Below are 22,298 nucleotides of genomic sequence, written 5' to 3'. Positions count from 1 at the left end.
AACAACCTTTACCAGATCATGTTAAGGCAAAACTTCTTGATGCACCCTTGGAAAAGAACAAGCTTTTTGGTGCTAATGCTAAAAATGTGTTAAAGTCCATCGAGGAAAAAGCAAAATCAGTTCAGACGGTCAAAGATTTCCTCCAGGTTCAGCCACCCAGATTCAGCAGGAATTGGCCTTCTAAAAACTGGTCCTTATCTAATCCTGAAATATTTCAAAGGGGTAAAAACAGGCGTGGCCGAGGAAGAGGACAATACAGAGGTTCTTACAGGGGTAAAAATGGCAACCAGCAAACCAAAGAAGTGACACAGGGGTCTCCCCTGCCCCACAGGGAAAATCTCAATGACTTTCCTCTACTTCCGCTGACCAAGGAGCAAATAGAAGCTCCCTTGGGCAGAAAATTATCTCTGTTTTCAGACAATTGGCACAGATTGACAAAGGACAAATGGATTTTGGATATTATAGACCAAGGTTACAGGTTCCATTTTCATACATTACCAAGAAAACAAGGCATGCCAAACCTACCACAAAACCAGAGGGCAGAGGCTATCAAGCAAATTTCTCTGCTTGCACAGATCAAAGCAATAGAAAGAGTTCCACAACAAGAACAAGGCCAGGGGTTTTACTCAAGACTGTTCCTTGTTCCAAGAAAAGAAACTCAATGGAGACCAATACTGGATTTGTCCGCATTAAACACTTTTCTCATAGTACCAAAGTTCAAAATGCTGACTCTACAGCAACTCCTTCCCATGCTGGGCAAGGGGTCTTGGCTGATTACTCTGGACCTCAAGGAGGCATACCTGCATGTCCCTATCAGACACAGCTGCAGAAGATACCTCAGATTTCTTGCAGGGCCAGAGCATTATCAATTCTCAGCATTGCCATTTGGCTTGTCTACTGCGCCCAGAGTATTCACAAAATGCCTGGCTTCAGTAATTGCTCATTGCAGGCTCCAGGGGATCCAAATTTACCCGTACCTGGACGACTGCCTCATACAAGCGGACGACAAATTGATTTTGACAAAAAACTATGTCATACAATTGCTACAGGCTCTGGGATATACAGTCAACTTCCAAAAGTCAAGACTTCAGCCATCCCAGCAAATAACCTTCTTAGGAGCCAATCTAGACACAGCCTCTCAAATGGCTTACCTGTCAGAAGACAAGCAAGAGAAGTTAACTCATTATTTCAAAGGTTTGGCAAAACTCACCCAGATGACTGCAAGGAGATTCCAACAGGCCCTGGGTTACATGGCATCCTGCATTCTCCTGGTTCCATTAGCAAGACTGCACATGTGAAAGCTTCAGTGGTACCTAAAAAGCCTATGGTCTCAACACAGCAACAACCTAGAGACAACCATACCGCTCATTCCATGCCTACAAAAGGAATTCCTATGGTGGGCCTCGGTAAGCTGGGCAAACACAGGTATGTCATTCAAAAAACCTCAGATAACACAGACCATGACCACAGACGCCTCAGACCTTGGATGGGGGGCGCACATGGGGGGCAGATGTATACAAGGACAATGGTCTCCAAAGGAAACACATCTGCATATAAACCAAAAGAAATGCTGGCAGTAATGCATGCCATCGAGGCCTTTCAACAACAACTTCAGCAAGGCCATCTACTGATACGGACAGACAACACCACTGTGATGTGGTACATAAACAAGCAAGGGGGCACCCATTCTTACCCTCTTTGCAGACTGACAATGAATCTTTGGGAAAAATCACTGAGCCTAAACATACAGTTGCAATCCCAGTTTGTTCCAGGCAAAGACAATGTGCTGGCGGACAGCCTAAGCAGGAATTTCATAGATCCACACGAGTGGAGTTGCATCCGAAAATCTTCACACAACTCACCTCGACATGGGGCAGGCCAGAAGTAGATCTATTTGCCTCCCACCTCAACCATCATCTACAAAAATTCTGTTCAAGGACATATCATCCACAAGCTTGGAAAATAGATGCTCTTTCATTCAACTGGAACTCCCTAACAATCTATGCATTCCCACCTCTGCCACTGATGACTACAGTACTACTAAAGATCAAAGCAGAGAGACCCAAGGGGATCCTAATAGCTCCAGACTGGCCAAGAGAACACTGGTATCCACTACTACGGAGCATATGTCACAACAAAAACTGGGCACTTCCCCAATGGCCCCTACTTTTGACTCAACACAACTTCAAAACAGTGCATCCAAATCTTCAGACGCTGCAGCTAACTGCTTGGGAGATCCCATGAATAACCTCAATCTATCTCTCTCCAAGGAAGTTCAGCAGATATTAACAGAAGCTCGAAGACCATCCACCAGAAAGGTTTACTTAGCAAAATGGAAGAGATTCAGCATTTGGAATACCAGCAAGGGACATGATGCATCATTATTGAACATCCCACTCATCCTGGAATATTTGGCAGATATGCTACAGAATGGACTCTCATATTCTTCCATAAAGATACATACTTCAGCTATTTCAGCTAGATATAACACTGATCCGCCTGTGTTTTCACATCCTTTGTTAAGGCAATTCCTCAGGGGAATCAAGAACATTAAGCCACCAAGAAAGGCTCCAGTGCCAGCTTGGGACCTCAACTTTGTCCTAGAAAAACTGACTCTACCTCCTTTGAGCCAGCAGCTTCAGTGGACTTACAATTTCTCTCATGGAAAACAGCTTTCCTGTTGGCAATTACCTCGGCAAGAAGGGTTTCGGAACTACAGGCCCTAATGGCAATACCACCATTCATAATCTTTCACAGAGACAGGGTCTCCTTAAGAACCAACCCTACTTTTATGCCAAAGGTGGTATCTAGGGTTTCTTTAAATCAAACTATTCACCTGCCTACTTTCTTCCCCAATCCTGAGAGCAAAGGGGAAAGACTGTTGCATACCTTGGACATTCACAGACAACTTCGCTACTACCTGGACAGAACCAAGACCAGTAGGAAGTCTGATCAGCTTTTTGTAGCTTACGCCCCTGGAGTACAAGGAAAAGCAATTTCAAAACAGACTATTTCAAAGTGGATTGGACATTGCATCAAATTTTGTTATTCCTTCCATGGGAAGAATGTTCCAGCCAATGTCAGACCACACTCCACCAGAGCTACAGCCACCTCTACAGCATTCTTAAGAGGGGTGCCTACAAAAGACATTCTAGAAGCTGCTTCATGGAGCTCCGTGCATACATTTTCCAAGCACTACAATCTCCCTTTATACTCCAGATCCAGAGCAGGCTTTGCTTCGGCAGTCCTGCAGGGTTTGATTGCCACACCATCTCTTTCCTAGAGCATTCCTCCTCCCCCGCTAAGCTATGGTATTCAACCCATATGTTATGACTGCAGTTGCATTCTTGAAGGACATAGTACAGTTTTGTACCTACCATAAATGTAGATGTCCGATAGATATGCAACTGCAGTCGGATTTTCCCTCCCTCCATACCCCTCTATGCCTTGGGTCCACTCCTATCCCTGTTTCTCTTAGCTGGGGATATCTGTTATGGTGTATCTGTTTATTGCTTACTTATTTGTCTGGAACCCTGTTTTTGTCTTCCAATTTGATTACAGCCTTCCTTGGAGGCCACCTGGCATTTGGGGCAAGAAACACTGAAGAAGATGGCGTCGGCTGATGCTTATATACTCCAGCCGCTCTGACGTCGGAGAGAAATGCGACATCAGCCGACGCCGGACCCAGACTTTAGAATCCGGCCGACCGAGGGCTGCCTGAGGCAGGACAACCCATATGTTATGACTGCAGTTGCATATCTATCGGACATCTACATTTATGGTAGGTACAAAACTGTACTTTTTGTAGCAGAGTCATTGATGACCATTTGCTAAACAAAACAGTTGCACATTGAAAACAGATTTCACATGAGCAACAGTAAATTTCCATTGAAGCTCAGAATTCCTCGAAAATGCACAAACTCACAATTCCTTGAAAATGGATTGATACTCTTGGGTATTCTTGTAGCTGGTATAGAGTATTCAGAGTCTTGCCTCCTGTTTCCAAGGTGCATGATTTGAGCCTGCACAGATTAACTAACCTGCTATCCCTAATTGACATTTTACTTACACACACACACACACACACACACACACACACACACACACACACACACACACACACACACACACTTCTTACTGATGGAACGTTTGTTCATTGTAGATTACTACAAACTGGGAGTTATTGTCAAGCTTTAACCACCACTGAAACATGGCTTTGTAACTCACAACTTAGGCTCAACCCAAAAAAGACCAAACTTCTACTTTTCCCCAAGTCCCTCTCATGAAAAAAAATTGAAGTCATCTCTCTTGAGATTACAACCATTGTAATTACTTCTGATAGCAAATTATTAGGGGTGATAATAGATAGTAATCTTACATTCCACCTGCAAATGGAAAATTGCATAAGAAAAAAAATATCAAAAAAAGAGACTTTACAGAGCCAGAACCTGTCTTTCTGATTCAGCTAAAACTACACTTGCCACTTGTTATTTCTCCTCCCCACAGTTCTTTACCATGCTCCTGTCCTTCCCAACTTCCAGGCTCACAAAAATTAAAATTTGAACAATGCTATAACAAGTTGCTAAGTTTGCAGCAACTACCCCTTTCAGAACCCACCACTGTATAGCACTGAAAAGCTTAAATTGGGTAGACTTGCCTCATCAACTAACATTTACACAGCTTACCACCTGTAAAGTTATCCGGCATCCATTTGGCTGTCCAGCAGAAGACATATTCTACACAACTATTTTCCCAGTCAGTCACTGTGATCCACTAACCAAAAACTCCAGAATGTCTACAAACCTATTAAATCTGCTGGGCATTGTCTGTATTCATACAGGTTACTAAGGGCTGGAACTCCTTACTTGTATCTATCGGGACAGTTCCCTCCCATCTTTCAAAACCACTCTGAAAGACTTCCTAGCTAAAATCGGTCTCTGCTCGTGTTCAAACCCAGGATAAACATTCATTATACCTTCTTACTTTCCCTTTCTCACTTCCTTACTTCTGTCACATTCTCTTCCCTAACTTTCTCTCTAAATGTACCATAAACCTGTTTTCCCTCATTTTATATTGCAATTCCTGTTTGTATTCGAGTAACCTACCTTGAATTTGTCTACAGATTGTCTAAAATTTCTCTATTAAATGATTGTCATATAACTTGTCAGTTCTTAACAAATGTTTTTATATGATGTTTAATTTGTTATAATTATTCCAACTGCAGATGTTTTTGTTTTATTTTTGAAGACTGTAAAATTGTCGTACTTAAAATGTTTTGTAATAATTTTGAGATTTCTTCCTTGGGTCTCTATAGAAAATGGGCTTCTACCCAGTCGGACTTTCAAGGTAATCAAATATCAGTAACTAAACAGATAAATAAAGAAACCAATTCCTTTCTAATGCGTTAACTCTTCTGCAAGAACATACACACATAAATAACTGATGCACTGAAAATGAGCTCAAACTAAATGTAATACAAAATGCAATATTGTGACCTTTGGTAGGCAACCACTCCCCCAAACATGCAGCATAGACAACACCCCACTACAAAAGAAAATGTTAGGGACCTTGACTCATGGGACTATAGATGTTCATCGTGTTACCCTGCTGCAGTCATCACACTTGGGTTATCCTGTCGTCAGGCGGTCCCGCAGTTGGCTGGAATTCCAAAATCTTGGTCCGGCGTCAGTTGCTGCCGCTTCTTCCCTGACGTCAGTGCATCAGGGGTATAAATAATGCAACCAACGCCATTTTCTTCAGTCTTTCTTGCCGCGCAGTGCCCGAAGCAGAAGCAGTTTGCAAGTGCTGGTCGGCCGACTACTGAGATTTTCGAAATCGAATTTCAGACCGAAGTCTTCTATAAAGCTAAGTACCCCGTTGGGGAAACTTTTCGTGCCTCAGACCTATGTCAGAAAAAGTTAATTGTATTTCTTGCGGGAAGCAAATACCTCATAAGGATTTTCATTCTTATTGCATACCTTGCCTAGGCCCAGACCACAATGTCACTAGTTGTTGTTTTTGTGCTAGGTTTAATAAGCATACTATTAAAAGATGCTTTGATTTCGCATGACACTACTAAGGTAGGAAATTTATCTACACCATGCCGTCGGAGCAACCGACTACCGGCGTGCACAAAAAACGCAAGGATAAGGACAGACAGCCCAGGCCTAAGCCAGATTCCGAGGCCTCCACTGGCCCGGTCTCCAGTTCTCCGGTCCTCAGTGAGGCTCCGACGCAGCCCCTGACTACTGCAGATCTGGAACCCGAGACCGCTTCAGAATTTTTGACGGAATGTACCAGGCTGACGCAGCCATTCAGTGCAGGCCCTACCGACGACATTGCTGAAAAAGGTGTCGGTGCTGCAGAAACGCCATTGGTTTCTGAAGGCGTTTTCAGACCGACGACGCTCACCATTAAATCGTTTTCTAAGATGAAGACTCCTATTAAATCTAAAAAGACTGCACTTCAGTCCCCTGTTCAAGGCCCCATGCCTAAGAAACACATGCTCAAAATGGCTGAAGATTTGATCACTTTAATCAGGGGTTCCCAGCCCCCTCCTGACAAAAGGCCTAGACAAGAGGAAGATTATGCTTCCTCTGAACAAGTGTCCATTTCTTCAGACTCCTCTGAGGACCAAGATTACTCTTTCTCCCCTTGTGAAGATTCTGATGCTGAGGATTCCATTCCCTCAGCTTCTCCTCCTGAAGACTACTCCTTTGAGGAAACTTTACACACTATGAGGGAACATTTTCACTGGGAAGGTCAGGACTACTCTGACTCGAAGAAAAGGCTCTGAGAGTTTCTTTTACTCCCCCAACACAGACCACTTGCCATCCCACCAGTTTTAGACATTGTGGATGATGTTTACTTAGAATCCAGTTTTAACCCGGAGTCTCTTCCTCCTGCTCCGGCTAAGCCTGACAGATATTATAGAGTGCCTGATTCCCACAAATTTCTTTACAAAAGCCCTGTTGCTGACCCAGAGACAATCTCCCAGGGTCCCAAGGGGGCTAAGGCTTCTATGGCTAAAAATCCTGTACTTTCTGAGAGGGATTCCAGAGCACTAGACAGTTGGGGGAAAAAGGTTTACACCTCAGCCACTCTAGTTATTAGGGTACTAAATTGCCAATTTCACATGCTTAAGTATCAGCAATTTGTAATCTCTCAGTTAAAGCAAAAAAATGACCACTCTCCCTCAACAATCTGAATTGAAAGAAATGTAGGATCTGTTGCATGCCACTGAACAGGTGGGCAAACATACCTTACAATGTGGGTTTGATTCTTTGGAGGCCTCCTACAGAGCAGCTGTCACTGGGTCTGTTATACGTAGGCATGCTTGGTTAAAGGAACAAACTCTACCTGATCATGTTAAAGCAAAACTTCTAGATGCTCCCTTACAGCAGGATGTTATTTTTGGAGTTAAAGCAGAAGAAGTCTTAAAGAAAATGGAGGATAAGGCAAAATCTCTGCAGACAGTCAAAGATTTCCTACAAGTACAGCCTCCTCGTTTCAGCAGAAACTGGCCAACAAAAAATTGGTCCTTTCCAGCTACAGACATACCACAGAGGGGTAAATACAGACGCCCAAGGGGCAGAGGACAACCACAAGCCCAGTACAAACCTCGCCAATGGGGCACTACAACACAGAAGGGAGGAGAAGACAGGTCCCAATCTACCAGAAGGCAAACTCAATGATTTGCACCTCATCTGGCCAAGCAACACTCTCTTGGCAGCCCTCTTGGGAGGAAAACTCGCACTTTTTTCAGACAAGTGGCACATTGTCACAAAGGACAAATGGGTCCTAGACATAATTTTACGAGGATACAGATTCCACTTTCACACCTTGCCAATGAAAAGAGGAATGCCAAACCTGCCACAAAATCAATGGGCAGAGGCACAATTACAGCTCTCATGGACATGAGAGCCATTCAACTGGTACCTACTCTGGAGCAAGGTCAAGGATTTTACTCAAGACTCTTTCTAGTGCCCAGAAAGGACAATGCCTAGAGACCAATTCTGGACCTTTCAATTCTAAACACCTACTTGCAAGTACCCAAATTCAAGATGCTAACACTACAGCAGCTTCTTCCCATGTTGGGCAAGGAAGCATGGACCTCAAGGAGGCATACCTGCATGTCCCTATCAGGCAAAGTTGCAGAAGATACCTCCGTTTCATTGCAGGTTCAACCCCTTACCAATTCTCTGCACTGCCCTTTGGCTTATCTACTGCGCCCAGAGTCTTCACAAAATGCCTGGCACCAGTAATTGCATACTGCAGACAGAGGAATTCAAATATACCCATACCTGGACGACTGCCTCATCCAAGCAGAAAGCAAGGACATTCTAGTACATCATCTGGCTTTTGTGAAACATCTAATGTGAGAGTGTTCAATCTCGCCGTTTGTTCTTACACATGGGTGTCGGAGCCGATCCTCGACTCCGAGTCGGCCGCTTAGCAAAGCTTTGCATCCAGAAGAAGCTCGAGACCAACCTACCTCCCACAATTCCCTCTGCCTTTACCTCAGATCTAGTTTGCCGCTGCAACCGATCGCATCGTTTCTGAAGAGCTCTGAGCCAACTGGGCAGATAAGCTAACTTTCTTTCAAAGAATTTTTCTTGAAAAGTTTTAGAACTATTGACTATATTTAGTGTGTGTGTGTGTGTGTGTGTGTGTGTGTGTGTGTGTGTGTGTGTGTGTGTGTGTGTGTGTGTGTGTGTGTGTGAGAGATCTGGTCATTCCTTTTCTACTATATATATATATATATATATATATATATATATATATATATATATATATATTTAGTTTAGGTTTATCTAAGGCCTACCCCACCCACTAAACTTGGATTTGACTACTTGCTTATTATTGCTGTGACTTCTTACCTAATTTGACAGTGTTTGTTGATAATCTACAATACCTTACTTACATTTCTTTCAGAATGTCTGAGAAAGTTAAATCAGGATTTAAGAGATGTCAGTGTGGGCAGAAGATGTCTGTCACCGACGACCATAGCTCCTGTGTCTACTGTCTTGGCCCTCTCCATCTTCAGGAAGACTGTTCTATCTGTCATTCCTTTAGTGGAAGGGTCATGACAGATAGGCGCAGGAAGCTTATGGACAGAGGTCTTTTGAAGCCTGCCTTCCAAGAGGCTTTGGACAAGTCAGACCAGGCTTCTAAATCCTCGAAGGAGTCGAAGACTTCGGAGCCCATGTCATCGGCTCCGAGTTCTTCTTTTAAGGTTCGTTCACCGGTTCCACAGACTTCGAGGCAGAGTGTCGAGCTTCTGTCTGTCACCGAGCCTCGAGTCTTGGAACCGGTGACGGAGCTTCCACCTCCTGCTCTTTTGAGGTCAGCACCGTCCTCGATTCCTTCGACGTGATCTTCCAGGCCCCTCTCCGACACCGACGTATATCGTGTGGTGCAGAAGCTAATGGAGAACACGGCCCTGTCCAAACTCATTGCAGTCTCCTCTCAGTGTCGAGACTCGAAGGCCTTCCTTTATCTCCATCTGATCCTCCTCAGAGGCCTACTCAGCCCTCGAAGCCGGGAGACGTTGATCTGATGATAGTGGAGCCCTTGGTGCCGAAACCGTCTTTCTCGGTCGGCACCGTTGACCTCGACTCCGTCTGAACCATTACCGGACTCGCGGAGCCGTCTATCTATCCTTGGTTCCGGGACCGAGAGTTGAACCGATGTTTCGGTGCCTACTCTCCCTTTCGGCGCCTCGGCACGGATCACTTCGGCTCCGTCCTCTGGGCCGATGCCCTTCGCTTCCGCGTCGGAGATACCTCCGCGTTCTTCGGAACCGGGGGATTCCTCGGCTCGGGGTCCAGGGGCCTTCGACCTTATGAGGAAGGTATTGTCTTCTCAGACAACCACTTCAGCAGAGGCAACTTCTCCCTCCCATAAAGGCCCGTCGTCTTCTTCTGCACCCACGACTACACAAAAGCGTCGAGCACCAGTGTCTCAGCCACTCCCAGAGGGAGCCCCTTCTTCCTCGGAGGCTTCATCGGATGTCCCCCCCGATGACGTTTCGAGGAAAAGATTGTGCAAGAGGAGGCACTTGGATTCTCCACAAGAATCCTTAACGTCAGACACTGACTTAGATGAGTCAGAAGGGTCCCCAAAATCACCCTCGGAGGATGTCTCCTTTTCTGACATCCTGGAGATCCTGAAACAGAGAGGTGATTGGCAAGCCCTACCCCCTTCTGAGGATGAGTCGGTTTTGCTGAAGGCATTTGGTGCTCGCCCTTCTTCCTCCTGGGTCACTCCGCCCTTCGACGAGTTAATGGAATTAATTGCTCGAAGGGCGTGGGAGGCACCTGACACAGTGGAGCCAGTTCCCAGGAAACCTAACAAGTATATAACTGCCCCTCAGGATAAAACTTTACCTCACTAAGGGAGTTCCAGTGGACGCTATGGTGGTGGCAGCTGCCACGAAAAAGGAGATGTCCGAATCTTCCTCGTCTGTTCATCCTCCTAACAGAGACTCTAGGATCATGGACAGATATGGGAAGCGCATTTTCAGTTCACCGACTTTCTCTATGCGATCGCTGAACTACTTGACACATTTCACATGATTACAGAGGGATCTAGTCAAAGAGTTGTGAGATACCCTCCAGGGTAGTACAGATGCTGCTGTCTCGGATAAGGTTACAGCACAGCTCAATACCCTTACATCGATTGTAAACTCGTCCATGAGGCTCATCTCGTATGCGGCCGAAGGGTCGAGTAGGGCTGCGGCTTCAGCGATTGCTCTTCGTAGACAATCCTGGATGCGCCTGTGCTCCTTTGCGGAAGCCTTCAAGTCTTCCTTTACTAACGCCCCCTTTGATGGTGCCACTCTCTTTGGCCCCAAAGTAAAGGAGACCCTGACCCGGTGTGAGCAAGAGGGAAAGACTCTGTCTGCTGTCGGAGTCCGTTTTTCCACCCCATCCAGACCGTACACCAAAGGGCAACGAGGTGGGAAAATGTTGTTTCGCAAACCCCAGGGTTCTTTCCCAAGCACACAGGGTGATGCCCCCTCCAGAGGCAGAGGGGGGGGCAGAAGTGGAAGACGCCGCCCTGGCGGCAGAGGGGGTCCGCAGAACCAAGGCAACGGGGATATACCATCCCTGGGAAGCCTGGCACTCCTGAAAGGAGGCCCGACTGTCCTGCTCTGGAGGCAGTCGGGGGTCGCTTAGCTTTATACCCTCAGGCCTGGCAAAACCTTACTTCAGACAAATGGGTAAAAAGCATTATTACCAGAGGTTACAAAATTCCCTTTCTATTTCCCCCATTACCACAGAAAAGATTCCCAGATGTACCGCCCCATCTGCGAGAACCTGCAGCTATAGAGATATCAAAGCTGCTAGAAAGAGTCATCCAGCCAGTCCCGGCGGACCAAAGAGGATCCGGAACTTACTCAAGGTTCTTTTTAGTTCCAAAAAAAGACAGGGGACTGGAGGCCAATTCTGGACCTAAGCAATCTCAATACCCATGTGAAGAAAGAAAAGTTGCGGATGGTCACGCTTCAATCGATCCTTCCGTTTTTACAGAAGGACGACTGGATGTGCTCAGTAGATCTCAAGGACGCATACTACCACATCAAAATGGCCAGAGCGTCCAGAGATCACCTGCGCTTCCGGCTGGGAGCCAGCCACTTTCAGTTTCGGGCCCTGCCCTTTGGTCTAACCTCAGCCCCCAGGGTTTTAACCAAATGCATGGCAGTGGTAGCATCTCACTTGAGACGCCTAGGATTCCGGGTGTTTCCGTATCTGGATGACTGGCTCCTTACTGCCACCACCGAGCGTCGACTGATACGGGCCAGGGACTACACACTCAGCCTTTGTGTTCAGCTAGGGATTTCGATAAATTTCGAAAAATCTGCGTTACAGCCCTCGCAGCATATTTCATTTATAGGGGCAAATTTAGATACCCGTTCTTTGCTACTAAGACTCCCTTCCTCAAGAATAGCTTCCCTACAAAAACACATATCTCTCCTACTATTGTCCAGAAAATCCCCAGCCAAACTAGTCCTGAAAGTCTTGGGACTCATGTCAGCTTCCCTCATTGCAGTTCCCATGGGAAGACTACACATGAGAGTTCTCCAATGGCTGCTGTTCGCACAATGGTCGTTCCAACAGTTACCACTGACACATGAAATTCACATTACGAACACCTGTAAAACACACCTGTCTTGGTGGTTACAGAATCGCAATTTCATCAGCGGCCGACCGTTTGTGTTACCTACACCAACAGCCACAGTGACCACAGACGCTTCCCTGATAGGGTGGGGGGGCATCTTTCAGGGACAGACGGTCCAAGGCGAATGGACCAGTTTAGAGTACAACCTGCACATCAATGTCCTGGAGATGAGGGCAGTGTTTCTGGCGTTGCAACATTTTTCCCCCCTTCTACCTCTAGGGACCATTGCAGTTCAAACGGACAACATGTCCGTAGTCTGGTACATAAACAAACAAGGAGGAACCAAGTCTTACCAGTTGTGCAGAGAGGCCATGAGAATTTGGCAATGGGCAGAGTCCACGGGTCACTTACTGATAGCAACGCACATCCCGGGGTTATCCAACGTCATAGTGGACAGGTTGAGCAGAGCCATCCTGTTACCTCACGAGTGGTCCCTCAACCAGATGGTAGCGGAAAGGATATTCTGCAAGTGGGGCCAGCCTTGCTGCGATCTGTTTACGTCTTCAATGAACACCAAATGCAGAAGCTACTTTGCCCTGTTACCCCCTCCAGGGGATGTCCCCAGGGACGCTCTGATTCACGATTGGCCCCCGGGTCTCCTGTATGCTTTTCCCCCTATACCTCTGATACCGAGATTTCTCCAGAAAGCCAAGGATCTAGAAAGGACCATAATTCTCATTGCCCCATTCTGGCCTTGTCAGATTTGTTTTCCCTTTCTTCAAGCACACCAAATACGGGAGCCCTGGATTCTGGACCCGGTGCCAGACCTACTGACTCATTCGTCAGGAGCTCCCCACCCGTCGCTCCTGTCCCTCAGGTTAGCAGCTTGGCTGCTCCGCTTCCCTTCTTAGCCAGGTCTGATCTTTTCTCTCCGGTGGTTCAAGACATTCTGGTAGCCTCTCATAAGGTTTCCACTACTAAAATTTACACCAGTAAGTGGAAACGTTTCGTCTACTGGGCGACTGCACAGCATTTAGACCCCTTAGTAGCCCCGCTAAACAAGGTTTTAGAGTTTAGATGTCACAAATTATAAAATGTACATTAATTTAGGTTTGAAAATGCCATATAAGGAATTAACAAACGTAATATATAAATATTAATGAGGAGATGAAAGAAAAAGGATTGGTTCATTTAAATTAAAGTAGCTTGGCATTATAGGTTAATTAACCTTAGGGTTAATATATAAGGGAAAAAGTTTTGTGTTATTTTATCTGATGAAGTCCTGTACAAAGGGACGAAAACGCATGTGTATTTTGTGGAATAAAGGCATTAATGCATGGTTGACTGTGTCACTGTTCGTTTTTGGATAAGAGGTTTTGCTATTGAGTGCTTTCGGCTCGACGGCTTTCCAGTTTTGTGATTAAAAGGTTTTAGAGTTCCTATCCATGCTGTTTCATCAAGGGGCCTCTGCTGCCACCTTAAAAGTTCAGTTGGCTGCTACTTCTAACTTTCATGTAGGAGAGAATGGAGCACCCATTATGGCTCATAGGCTTTGTAAAGACTTTTTGAAAGGCTCTTTTCATCTTAGACCAGCAGTTAGGTTTCCTACAGCTCCTTGGAATCTAAATCTCCTCTTATCCCAACTAATGTTACCACCCTTTGAACCAGCTTCTTCCTGTTCCTTAAAGTTCTTGTTCTGGAAAACTCTTTTCCTAGTGGCTATCACTTCAGCCAGACGAATATCGGAACTTCAAGCTCTCTCCATTATACAGCCATATTTAATTTTTCACCCAGACAGGGTATCTTTACGCACCAACCCTTATTTCCTCCCTAAGGTTTGTTCAGTTAACAACATTAATCAAGCCATTGAGCTTCCCACATTTTTCAAAAATCATTCCAATAAGCTGGAATATATGTTGCACAAGTTGGATGTTCATAGACAACTCAGATTCTACCTAGACAGAACTAAAGACCATAGAAAAGCGGACCAACTCTTTATAACCTTTGCGGACAACAAAAAGGGCATGGCAGTGACGAAGCGTACTCTCTCCAAATGGCTAACTGATTGTATTACCTTCGTTTATGCTGCTTCTAGTCAGAGTTTGCCCACCAAACCAAAGGGACATTCTACTAGATCAGTTTCTACATCTTTGGCTCATGCGGCTCGTCTGCCTTTGGACACTATTTGTGCGGCCGCCACTTGGTCTAAACCACATACGTTCTTCACTCATAAAGTGGATAGGATTTCCAGGGACAGAGCATCTTTTGGTTCCACTGTGCTCAGGAACGTTCTTCCGTGAGTCACTCGGGGTTACGGAGCTAGGGACGCTACCCATGTGTAAGAACAAACGGCGAGATTGAACACTCTCACATAAAGAAGTTATGTCCTTACCATAACGTTCCATGTGGAGTGTTCATCTCGCCTTTGTTCTTACATTCTCACCCTCCCACCCTCAGGTCAGGAAGAACGTCCAGTTTAGATGTCTGGTCTGTTTGTCTCCCACTAGTGGTCTCTCTGTTGTCCTACTGGTTTGAGTTATTTACGATCCTTGTGTATACGTATGTATTCTTTGGATATCTACATTGTTGTTGCTGGATCTGGTGGTGGTCTTTTTTTGCAAACTAGATCTGAGGTAAAGGCAGAGGGAATTGTGGGAGGTAGGTTGGTCTCGAGCTTCTTCTGGATGCAAAGCTTTGCTAAGCGGCCGACTCGGAGCCGAGGATCGGCTCCGACACCCATGTGTAAGAACAAAGGTGAGATGAACACTCCACATGGAACGTTATGGTAAGGACATAACTTCTTTCTAAATTGCCTGGGGTACACAGTAAACGAAAAGAAGTCAAAACTAGTACCCTCACAAAATATGACATTCCTGGGTGCCAGCTTGAATACAACGGCCCAGAAGGCTTATCTGACGCCAGACAAACAACTACAACTGACTCAGTATTTCAAAACAGTGGCAACAAAGACCTAATTAACTGCAAGAAAAATTCTGCAGGCCTTGGGCTTCATGGCATCTTGCATACTACTAATACCATTTGCAAAGCTGCATATGAGGAAATTACAGTGGTACCTAAAAAGTGTATGGTCTCAACACAGCCACAGCTTGGACACAATGATATCTCTCATTCCCTGCCTACAACAGGAGTTTCTATGGTGGTCACAGGCATGTCACCTCAACAAGGGTCAGCCTTTCACCTTGCCCCCAGCCAGGCAAACTGTCACAACAGATGCATCAGATTACGCCTGGGGGGCTCACATGGCAGGACAGTGCGTTCAAGGCGTATGGACTGCAGATCAAAGGAATCTGCACATCAATCAAAAAGAGATGCTAGCTGTACAGAAAGCTCTGACAGCCTTCAAGGATCTATTACATCCAGGACAACAGACAATAAAGACGGACAACACCAACAGTAATGTAGTACATAAACAAACAAGGGTGTACCCACTCCTACCCTTTGTGCAGGCAAGCAATGACCTTATGGAACACAGCTCTGGCTTACCAAGTTCAGTTACAAGCTAAATTCCTGCCAGGATAGAAGAATACATTGGCAGACGACCTCAGCAGAAACATCATGGATCCCCACGAGTGGAAACTAGATCCACAAGTATTTACAATGATAACTCAAAAATGGGGCCTTCCAGACATAGACCTGTTTGCCAGCCCTCAAAACTATCAACTAACAAAATTTTGTACAAGGGCACTTCACCATCAAGCGTGGAAAGTGGACGCACTCTTTCAGTTGGAAAAACCTGACAGTATATGCCTTCCCTCCATTGCCTCTCCTCACAAAGGTACTTCTGAAAGTCAAAAAGGAGAGACCTCAACTGATTCTCATAGCCCCAGACTGGCCACGCCAGCACTGGTACCCGCTATTGAGGAATATGGCCCACGGCCCACCATGGATATTACCACAAATTTCCCATTTACTCACACAACAAAACACTCAGATTCTTCACAGCCAGCTCAAAACCTTAAATCTGGCTGCATGGCAAATCAACTAAGCATCCAGCCAGCTCCTCTTTCCCAAGCAGTTATGGATGTTATTCTGGAAGCTAGGAGGCCAAGCACCAGGAAGGCTTATTCAGACAAATGGAAAAGGTTTTGTGTCTGGAACCAATCTAAAGGCCAAGACACAATTCAGCCTCACATGCCTCACATTCTACAGTATTTAACTGAGATGTTGCACAAAGGACTTTCTTTCTCCCCCATTAAAATCCATGCTTCAGCTATTTCGGCCCACTACAACACAGATCCACCCTTATTTTTGCACCCACTTCTAAGGCAGTTCCTCAGAGGGGCAAAAAACATTAGACCCCCCCAGGAGAGCACCTACACCAACATGGGACCTCAATTTTGTTCTGGAAAAACTAACGCTACCTCCCTTTGAACCAGCTTTCTCTGCAGATCTTCAGTTCCTGTCATGGAAGACTGCCTTGTTGCTAGCAATAACTTCAGCTTAGAAGAGTCTCAGAGCTACAGGCACTAATGGCAGTGGAACCTTTCCTCATTTTTCATCAAGACAGGGTTTCTCTACGAACTAATCCTTCCTTTATGCCTAAGGTGGTTTCCAGTGTGGCTTTAAATCAAACCATCCACTTACCCACCTTCTTCCCAAATCCACAGAACAAAGGTGAGAGACTCTTGCATTCCTTGGACATTCACAGGCAACTTCGTTACTACTTGGACAAAACTAAGGCTTTCAGAAAATCTGACCAGCTCTTTGTATCCTATGCTACAGCTTCTCAAGGGAAGGCTATATCAAAGCAAACCATTTCCAAATGGATAGGTCATTGCATACATTTTTGATACACCCATCATGGAAAACCAGTTCCTGCTACCATTAGGCCCCACTCTATCAGGGCAACAGCTACTTCTACAGCCTTTCTCAGGGAGGTTCCAACCAAGGAGATTTTGGAAGCTGCAACTTGGAGTTCAGTACACACCTTTACCAAACACCATCACTTACCACTTTACTCTAAGACCAGGGCGGGCTTCGCCACTGCAGTTCTGCAGGGCCTTCTAGCCTCCTCTAACCCTCTATGATACCTCCACCCATCCTTAGCTTTGGGATTCAACCCAAGTATGATGACTACAGCAGGGTAACACGATGAACATAGTACAGTTTTGTACCTACCATAAATGTAGATGTTCGAGTGTACACCCTGCTGCAGTCCAGGTTACCCTCCCTCCATCCCCTCTGACCTACTGGCTAAATCTCTTCAATACCTTCCTGATTTATTTGCTTATAGCTGTAGGGATTTTGTGTTTGTGCAAGTTTACTTAATTTGGTACTAATTACTGACCACCTTTTTGGGGGCAATTGACATCTGGGGCAAGAAAAACTGAAGAAAATGGCGTTGGTTGCATTATTTATACCCCTGACGTCAGGGAAGAAGTGACAGGAACCGATGCCGGACCAAGACTTTGGAATTCCAGCCGACTGCGAGACCGCCTGACGACAGGATAACCCAAGTGTGATGACTGCAGCAGGGTGTACACTCCAACAGCTACATTTATGGTAGGTACAAAACTGTACTTTCCCTATTTTCCAGTCATCATAACAACAGTAGTCAGAAAATCCTTCTTAGTGTTGCTGCTTTCCAACAGAATATAATCCAGATCTAGAGAAGTCAAGGTTTCTGTATAGTCTGCATTGATCAAGCAAGTTATTAAGCATAATGCTCACTTTAGGAGGTACTTCACTAGGTATGTGAAACAACTAGCAAGACCCCAGATGCTCTTAAGCAAAGAGATCACTGACTTAAAAACCCTAAGCTACCAGGAAAAAAACTTAAAAGTACTGGCATTTTCTTCAGTCTTAAAGAATCTTGAGTAGAGATCAAACATCTCTTAGAGCAAGACGTCTGCAAAAAGCCGTAACTAATGGGGGGATGAAGTCTGAAACTCAAATCCTTGCCATTATTTTCTGACTTCAGTCTTCAATTATTTGTCAGTGATTTGCTAGAAAACCACAATTTTGTGAAAAACAAAATGAGGCAAAAATCTAGAAATTCTGTGAAAATCTGTACAGTTGAGAGGTATGGCGGACATCTTTGTTTTGCCCTTTTTTTTTCCATGAAAGATCCAGTTGCACTGTATTTCTTGTAGCTCCACCAGCAGATAATTAAGATGGAATGGACAAATAGATTTATCACCCATTACCATGAAATTTACTATACTAAGCAAGGGAACAGAAACCAGCCATAATATATTTCTAAACATCAAGCTATACAAGAGAAAAATAAATTTATGCTGGCCAATAACTTTCTTTACAGGTGTACTGATCAATCCAGCTACATGTTAACCGAGTGGAAGTAAAGTGGGTGATGAATCTGTCCCTCCAGCACGCTCTATTTATAAACCGCGTGTCAAGGTTTAAGTCTCCCACTTTGTGGTGGTGAGGGATTTTGATTTTTTTTGAGAATCATCATCATCAAATCTACTGGGTTTGATATGTCATTTATAGGTCAGGGTCACCTCTTGAGCATGCAACTGAGACTGAACTGAATAAGCTGTCTTTCAGTCGGGTAGGGCAGCATATTTTTTTTTTTTTGGTGAGGACTTTTGGGGAGTTTTTGGGGCAAGCTGGCATGTGGTCAGTGTCTGGTCAGATACAGCAGGGGCATTGCATCATAGGTCTAATGAGTGATGGATGAGTGGGAAGGGGGGACCCTCTATGACCTCCTTGTGAATCCCTTGATCAGGTGGGCGATATAGAATATAGTTTCCTTCCCTACTACTTTTACTTTACATGAGTGAAGAAGACTACAAAGACTGTCACCAGATAGGTCCCCACTTTTCCCTCATGACTTGTGCTCAGTGGATTGGGTAATTTCAGGGTCTGTGGAGGCACGCCCCATATGAATGAAGGACCACAGTCGCCACTCGCCCTCCTCTTTGGGTGCGTCCAAGCCCAGGAAGAGATAAGGAAGTACAGCATTCTCAGGGAAAGAACAAACTACAGCAATAAATAAACCTTTCATTTGGCCTTTTTTGTGTAGCATTTTTGAAACTTCATCCCTATTAAAAGTTGTGATTTGAAGGAACACACTTGAGCAATAAGCATACTTCCCTACTGTCTCTAATTTTGTAAGGACCTTGATTTTGTCCATCTCCTGGCAGAATGTTTAATTTACTGGTAAATCACTAAGGATTACAGCCAATGAACAATGCCATAAATTAAGTTTCACACTTCTTGCTCAGAGCAGGCACACTGATGGAGATACTTAAAATGGTTTCCAATGTTTGAGTATTTCTGCAAACAGGTTTCATATGAAAGTAAAGTCTTGAGAGTCATGAGAGAAGCAAGTGGTACAGAATATTAAAATACAGAGGTTGCTAAGTTACTGGCCCTTATTTTGTAAAATCTATGATTTTAATTAGGGAGAATCCCAGTTTCTGAACAGTAACACAGTGTTCTGAATATGCATGCTTATGCAAAACTTACTACTCCACTAACTTTATAAAGTGTATTAGAAGAGATTTTAAAACTGTCCTTCATTTTGGGTCTTTCTTCAGAGGTGTAGCTATGTGAATTGTAAAGATAAACATTTTCTTATACCAAGATAAATGATTTGTGAAAAACTAATGTAAAATGCAGTTTGCTGCAGCAAAATCAATAGGGTCATTGGCACTTTAGCACTTCAATCAGGACCGGAAAATCAGTATCGGCATTAATTTGAAAAGCTAGTTTGCAGCACCATTGTACCCTGACACTTTGTTTGACCGTACCGGTATTGCTAATAAGTTATGAAGGAAGCGATCTGTACAAAATGTTGCAGTACTAATTCTGCAGTCAGTACTGAATTTAACTCGCTTTTTTAATCATTTACAAACATGTTTTTAATACAGCCATGTTAATTTGTATATTTATTTATATATATATATATATATATATATATATATATATATATATATATATATATATATATATATATATATATGTACACACACACTTGTACAAACACCGCAGAAAGACAAGCAAAGTAATTCAGTTCTGCAATTTTTGAATTTGACTAAATCGGAACCAAATCCATATTGCATCTGTTTTCCATAGGGAATGAAAACAGTCTGGGAAAGTTCAAGCATGTTCAAAATTAAGGAAGAGAAGACAGAAGGGGTGTGGTTAATAACATCATACTGTGGGTGGTCTTAACCTGGCAGACTGAGAGCGGGACGCTCTGAAAGCAAAAACAGAGTATTTACGCAAAAAAGCAGCAGAAGACTGCAGATTCAGTGACATGGGCCCCCCTGTACATTAGATAAAGTCCACAGTGGTGACAAAAAATAAAAAAGTGTTCTGAAGCTGCAACATTGACTCTCTCCCTTTAAGTGCTGCAGTATTGCAAGAGAGAGTCTCTCTCAGCAGCAGCCACAGGATCTGTAATGCATAGACATACCCTGGTGTAGGTTACACAGTCTCCTTAAGGATGTCAAATCTCATATTCTTAGTGGTGCCCTGGAGAGGGATGATATTTTTGATAGTTCCTCAGTTGAGGTCCTAAAGAATTTAGAAGAAAGGATAAGTTAATGCAGGAAGTAAAACAGCATTCTCTGTCGACCTTTCTTTTGGAAACCATTCAAGCAAGGTCAGTAGACATTAGGTGAGCAGTATAAAAAAGAAATTGCAAGAGGATTCTTAGCAAAAGGGGGAATAGCCCCTATGGCTCTTCCCAGTCCAAAAAGAGTATACAACTACCTCAGAACTCCAACCCCGCCCCTCTCATTCCCACCCCGAGCATCCTTTCAAAGTACCAGGCAACAAGTTTCTTTCCCAGCACTTCTGGAAACCATTTATTGGGTACTAAGAATAATTCAAAAGGGCTACAGATGTCAGTGGGGTTCCACCCCTCCCAACAACAAACGCATTTGTTCAGATCCTTTCAGGAATGCTGGCTCATTCAGTTATAGAACCCATTCCTCATTTCCATCTAGAAAACAGTTTTTACTCCAGAATATTTTCTTGTAGTCAGGTAAGAAGGCACATGGAGACCAGGATTGGATCTTTTGTTCTTTATTCGTTTCTTATAATTCCAAAGTTCAAAATGTCAACCCTACAGTCTGTTTCCATTCTTTCCATCCCAATACTTTTCAGTACCCTTGGACTTCAAGCATGCATATCGCCATGTTCTGGTGCATGCATATTTTTCAAGTATTAAAATTTTTGTTGGTCTAGGTTACATTTTCAGTTTACATTTTTACCCTGTGGATTTTTCACAGATTTTCATTTTGAATTGGTATTAGCATTTCACTATTTTGTCAGTATTTCAGTGGAGTTCATTTCTTAAATAGCTTTGCTTAATTAGTTGTTGCTTATAGTGTTTCTTCTGTAATATAAGAATTCTCTGGTAATTATGGTAATTAGAACGCTAAAGTTTCTGCTATATCCAGTGACACTTGCAACATCTTGTAGCAGAATGTCTTTATAATGCTTTTGTCAATGAAGAATCATGGTTACAGTTAAACAGCTCTATAAATGATGATTCCTCTTTAGGGTGCTGGAGAAACAGACACAGATAGTCATGAAAAGAGAAATAAAAAGGTGAAATCCCCTCCGTTCGAAGAGGATAAAAATAGGGAACATAAAAAAGTGGATGATGACGACTGTTCCAAAACAAATGGCAGAGGTTTACCAAATGGAATGGATGCCGAGTGCAAAGAATTCAAGTAAGTTGCAAGCAGTGAGACCAGTATAAACCCATACTACCAGCTTTCATAGTCTTTTATTTGTATAATTTGAAATGCTAGTCTCCAGCACAGGTGCTGAAGTCTAAAAACTGCTGCACCGTTTAGTTCTCACAGTAGCATGAAGGAACACCCATCTCATAACTGCAGTACTTATGAGTATGCTTGAACCTCTCAAATTTATTGCATTTTGTGGTGCAGTAAGCAAAGTAAAATGTTCTTTTATTCAAATATATTTTGTGTAACGAATATCATAAAAGCTGCAGAGAGGAATTGTAGACGTTAATGTTTTTTGTTGTCAATTGGTTATTGGGTTGCATTCTTCACAGTGCCCTTAGAAGTATTGACCACATTTTTATTTTCATACTGTGCATTATCTACAGTAGCAACTGAAGTGTTTATAATCCATTTTACCAAAAAAGGAATCCTAATTTCTTATGTGAGGAAATGGAAAGTATTTGACATTCTGTTTGTCTGCTATGTAGG

The 22,298-nt window shown here is 43.9% G+C and overlaps 1 protein-coding gene across 7 annotated transcripts in view; it reads left to right on the top strand.

Moving 5' to 3' along the window:
* PUM2 (pumilio RNA binding family member 2) overlaps nt 1-22,298 on the top strand; it is a 4,949,642-nt gene that overhangs the window by 1,102,629 nt on the left and 3,824,715 nt on the right. For all 7 annotated transcript variants that reach the window (XM_044067594.1, XM_044067585.1, XM_044067551.1 and 4 more), the window contains exon 6: nt 21,622-21,794. In XM_044067594.1, coding sequence (XP_043923529.1) covers nt 21,622-21,794 — 173 coding nt within the window. The remainder of the gene's footprint in view (nt 1-21,621; nt 21,795-22,298) is intronic.

The sequence above is a fragment of the Protopterus annectens genome, chromosome 1.part0 (assembly GCF_019279795.1).
Source record: "Protopterus annectens isolate FY-2018-M chromosome 1.part0, PAN1.0, whole genome shotgun sequence".
In the NCBI taxonomy this organism is placed as follows: Eukaryota; Metazoa; Chordata; order Ceratodontiformes; family Protopteridae; genus Protopterus; species Protopterus annectens.
This window is presented reverse-complemented; position numbering and strand designations above follow the sequence as displayed.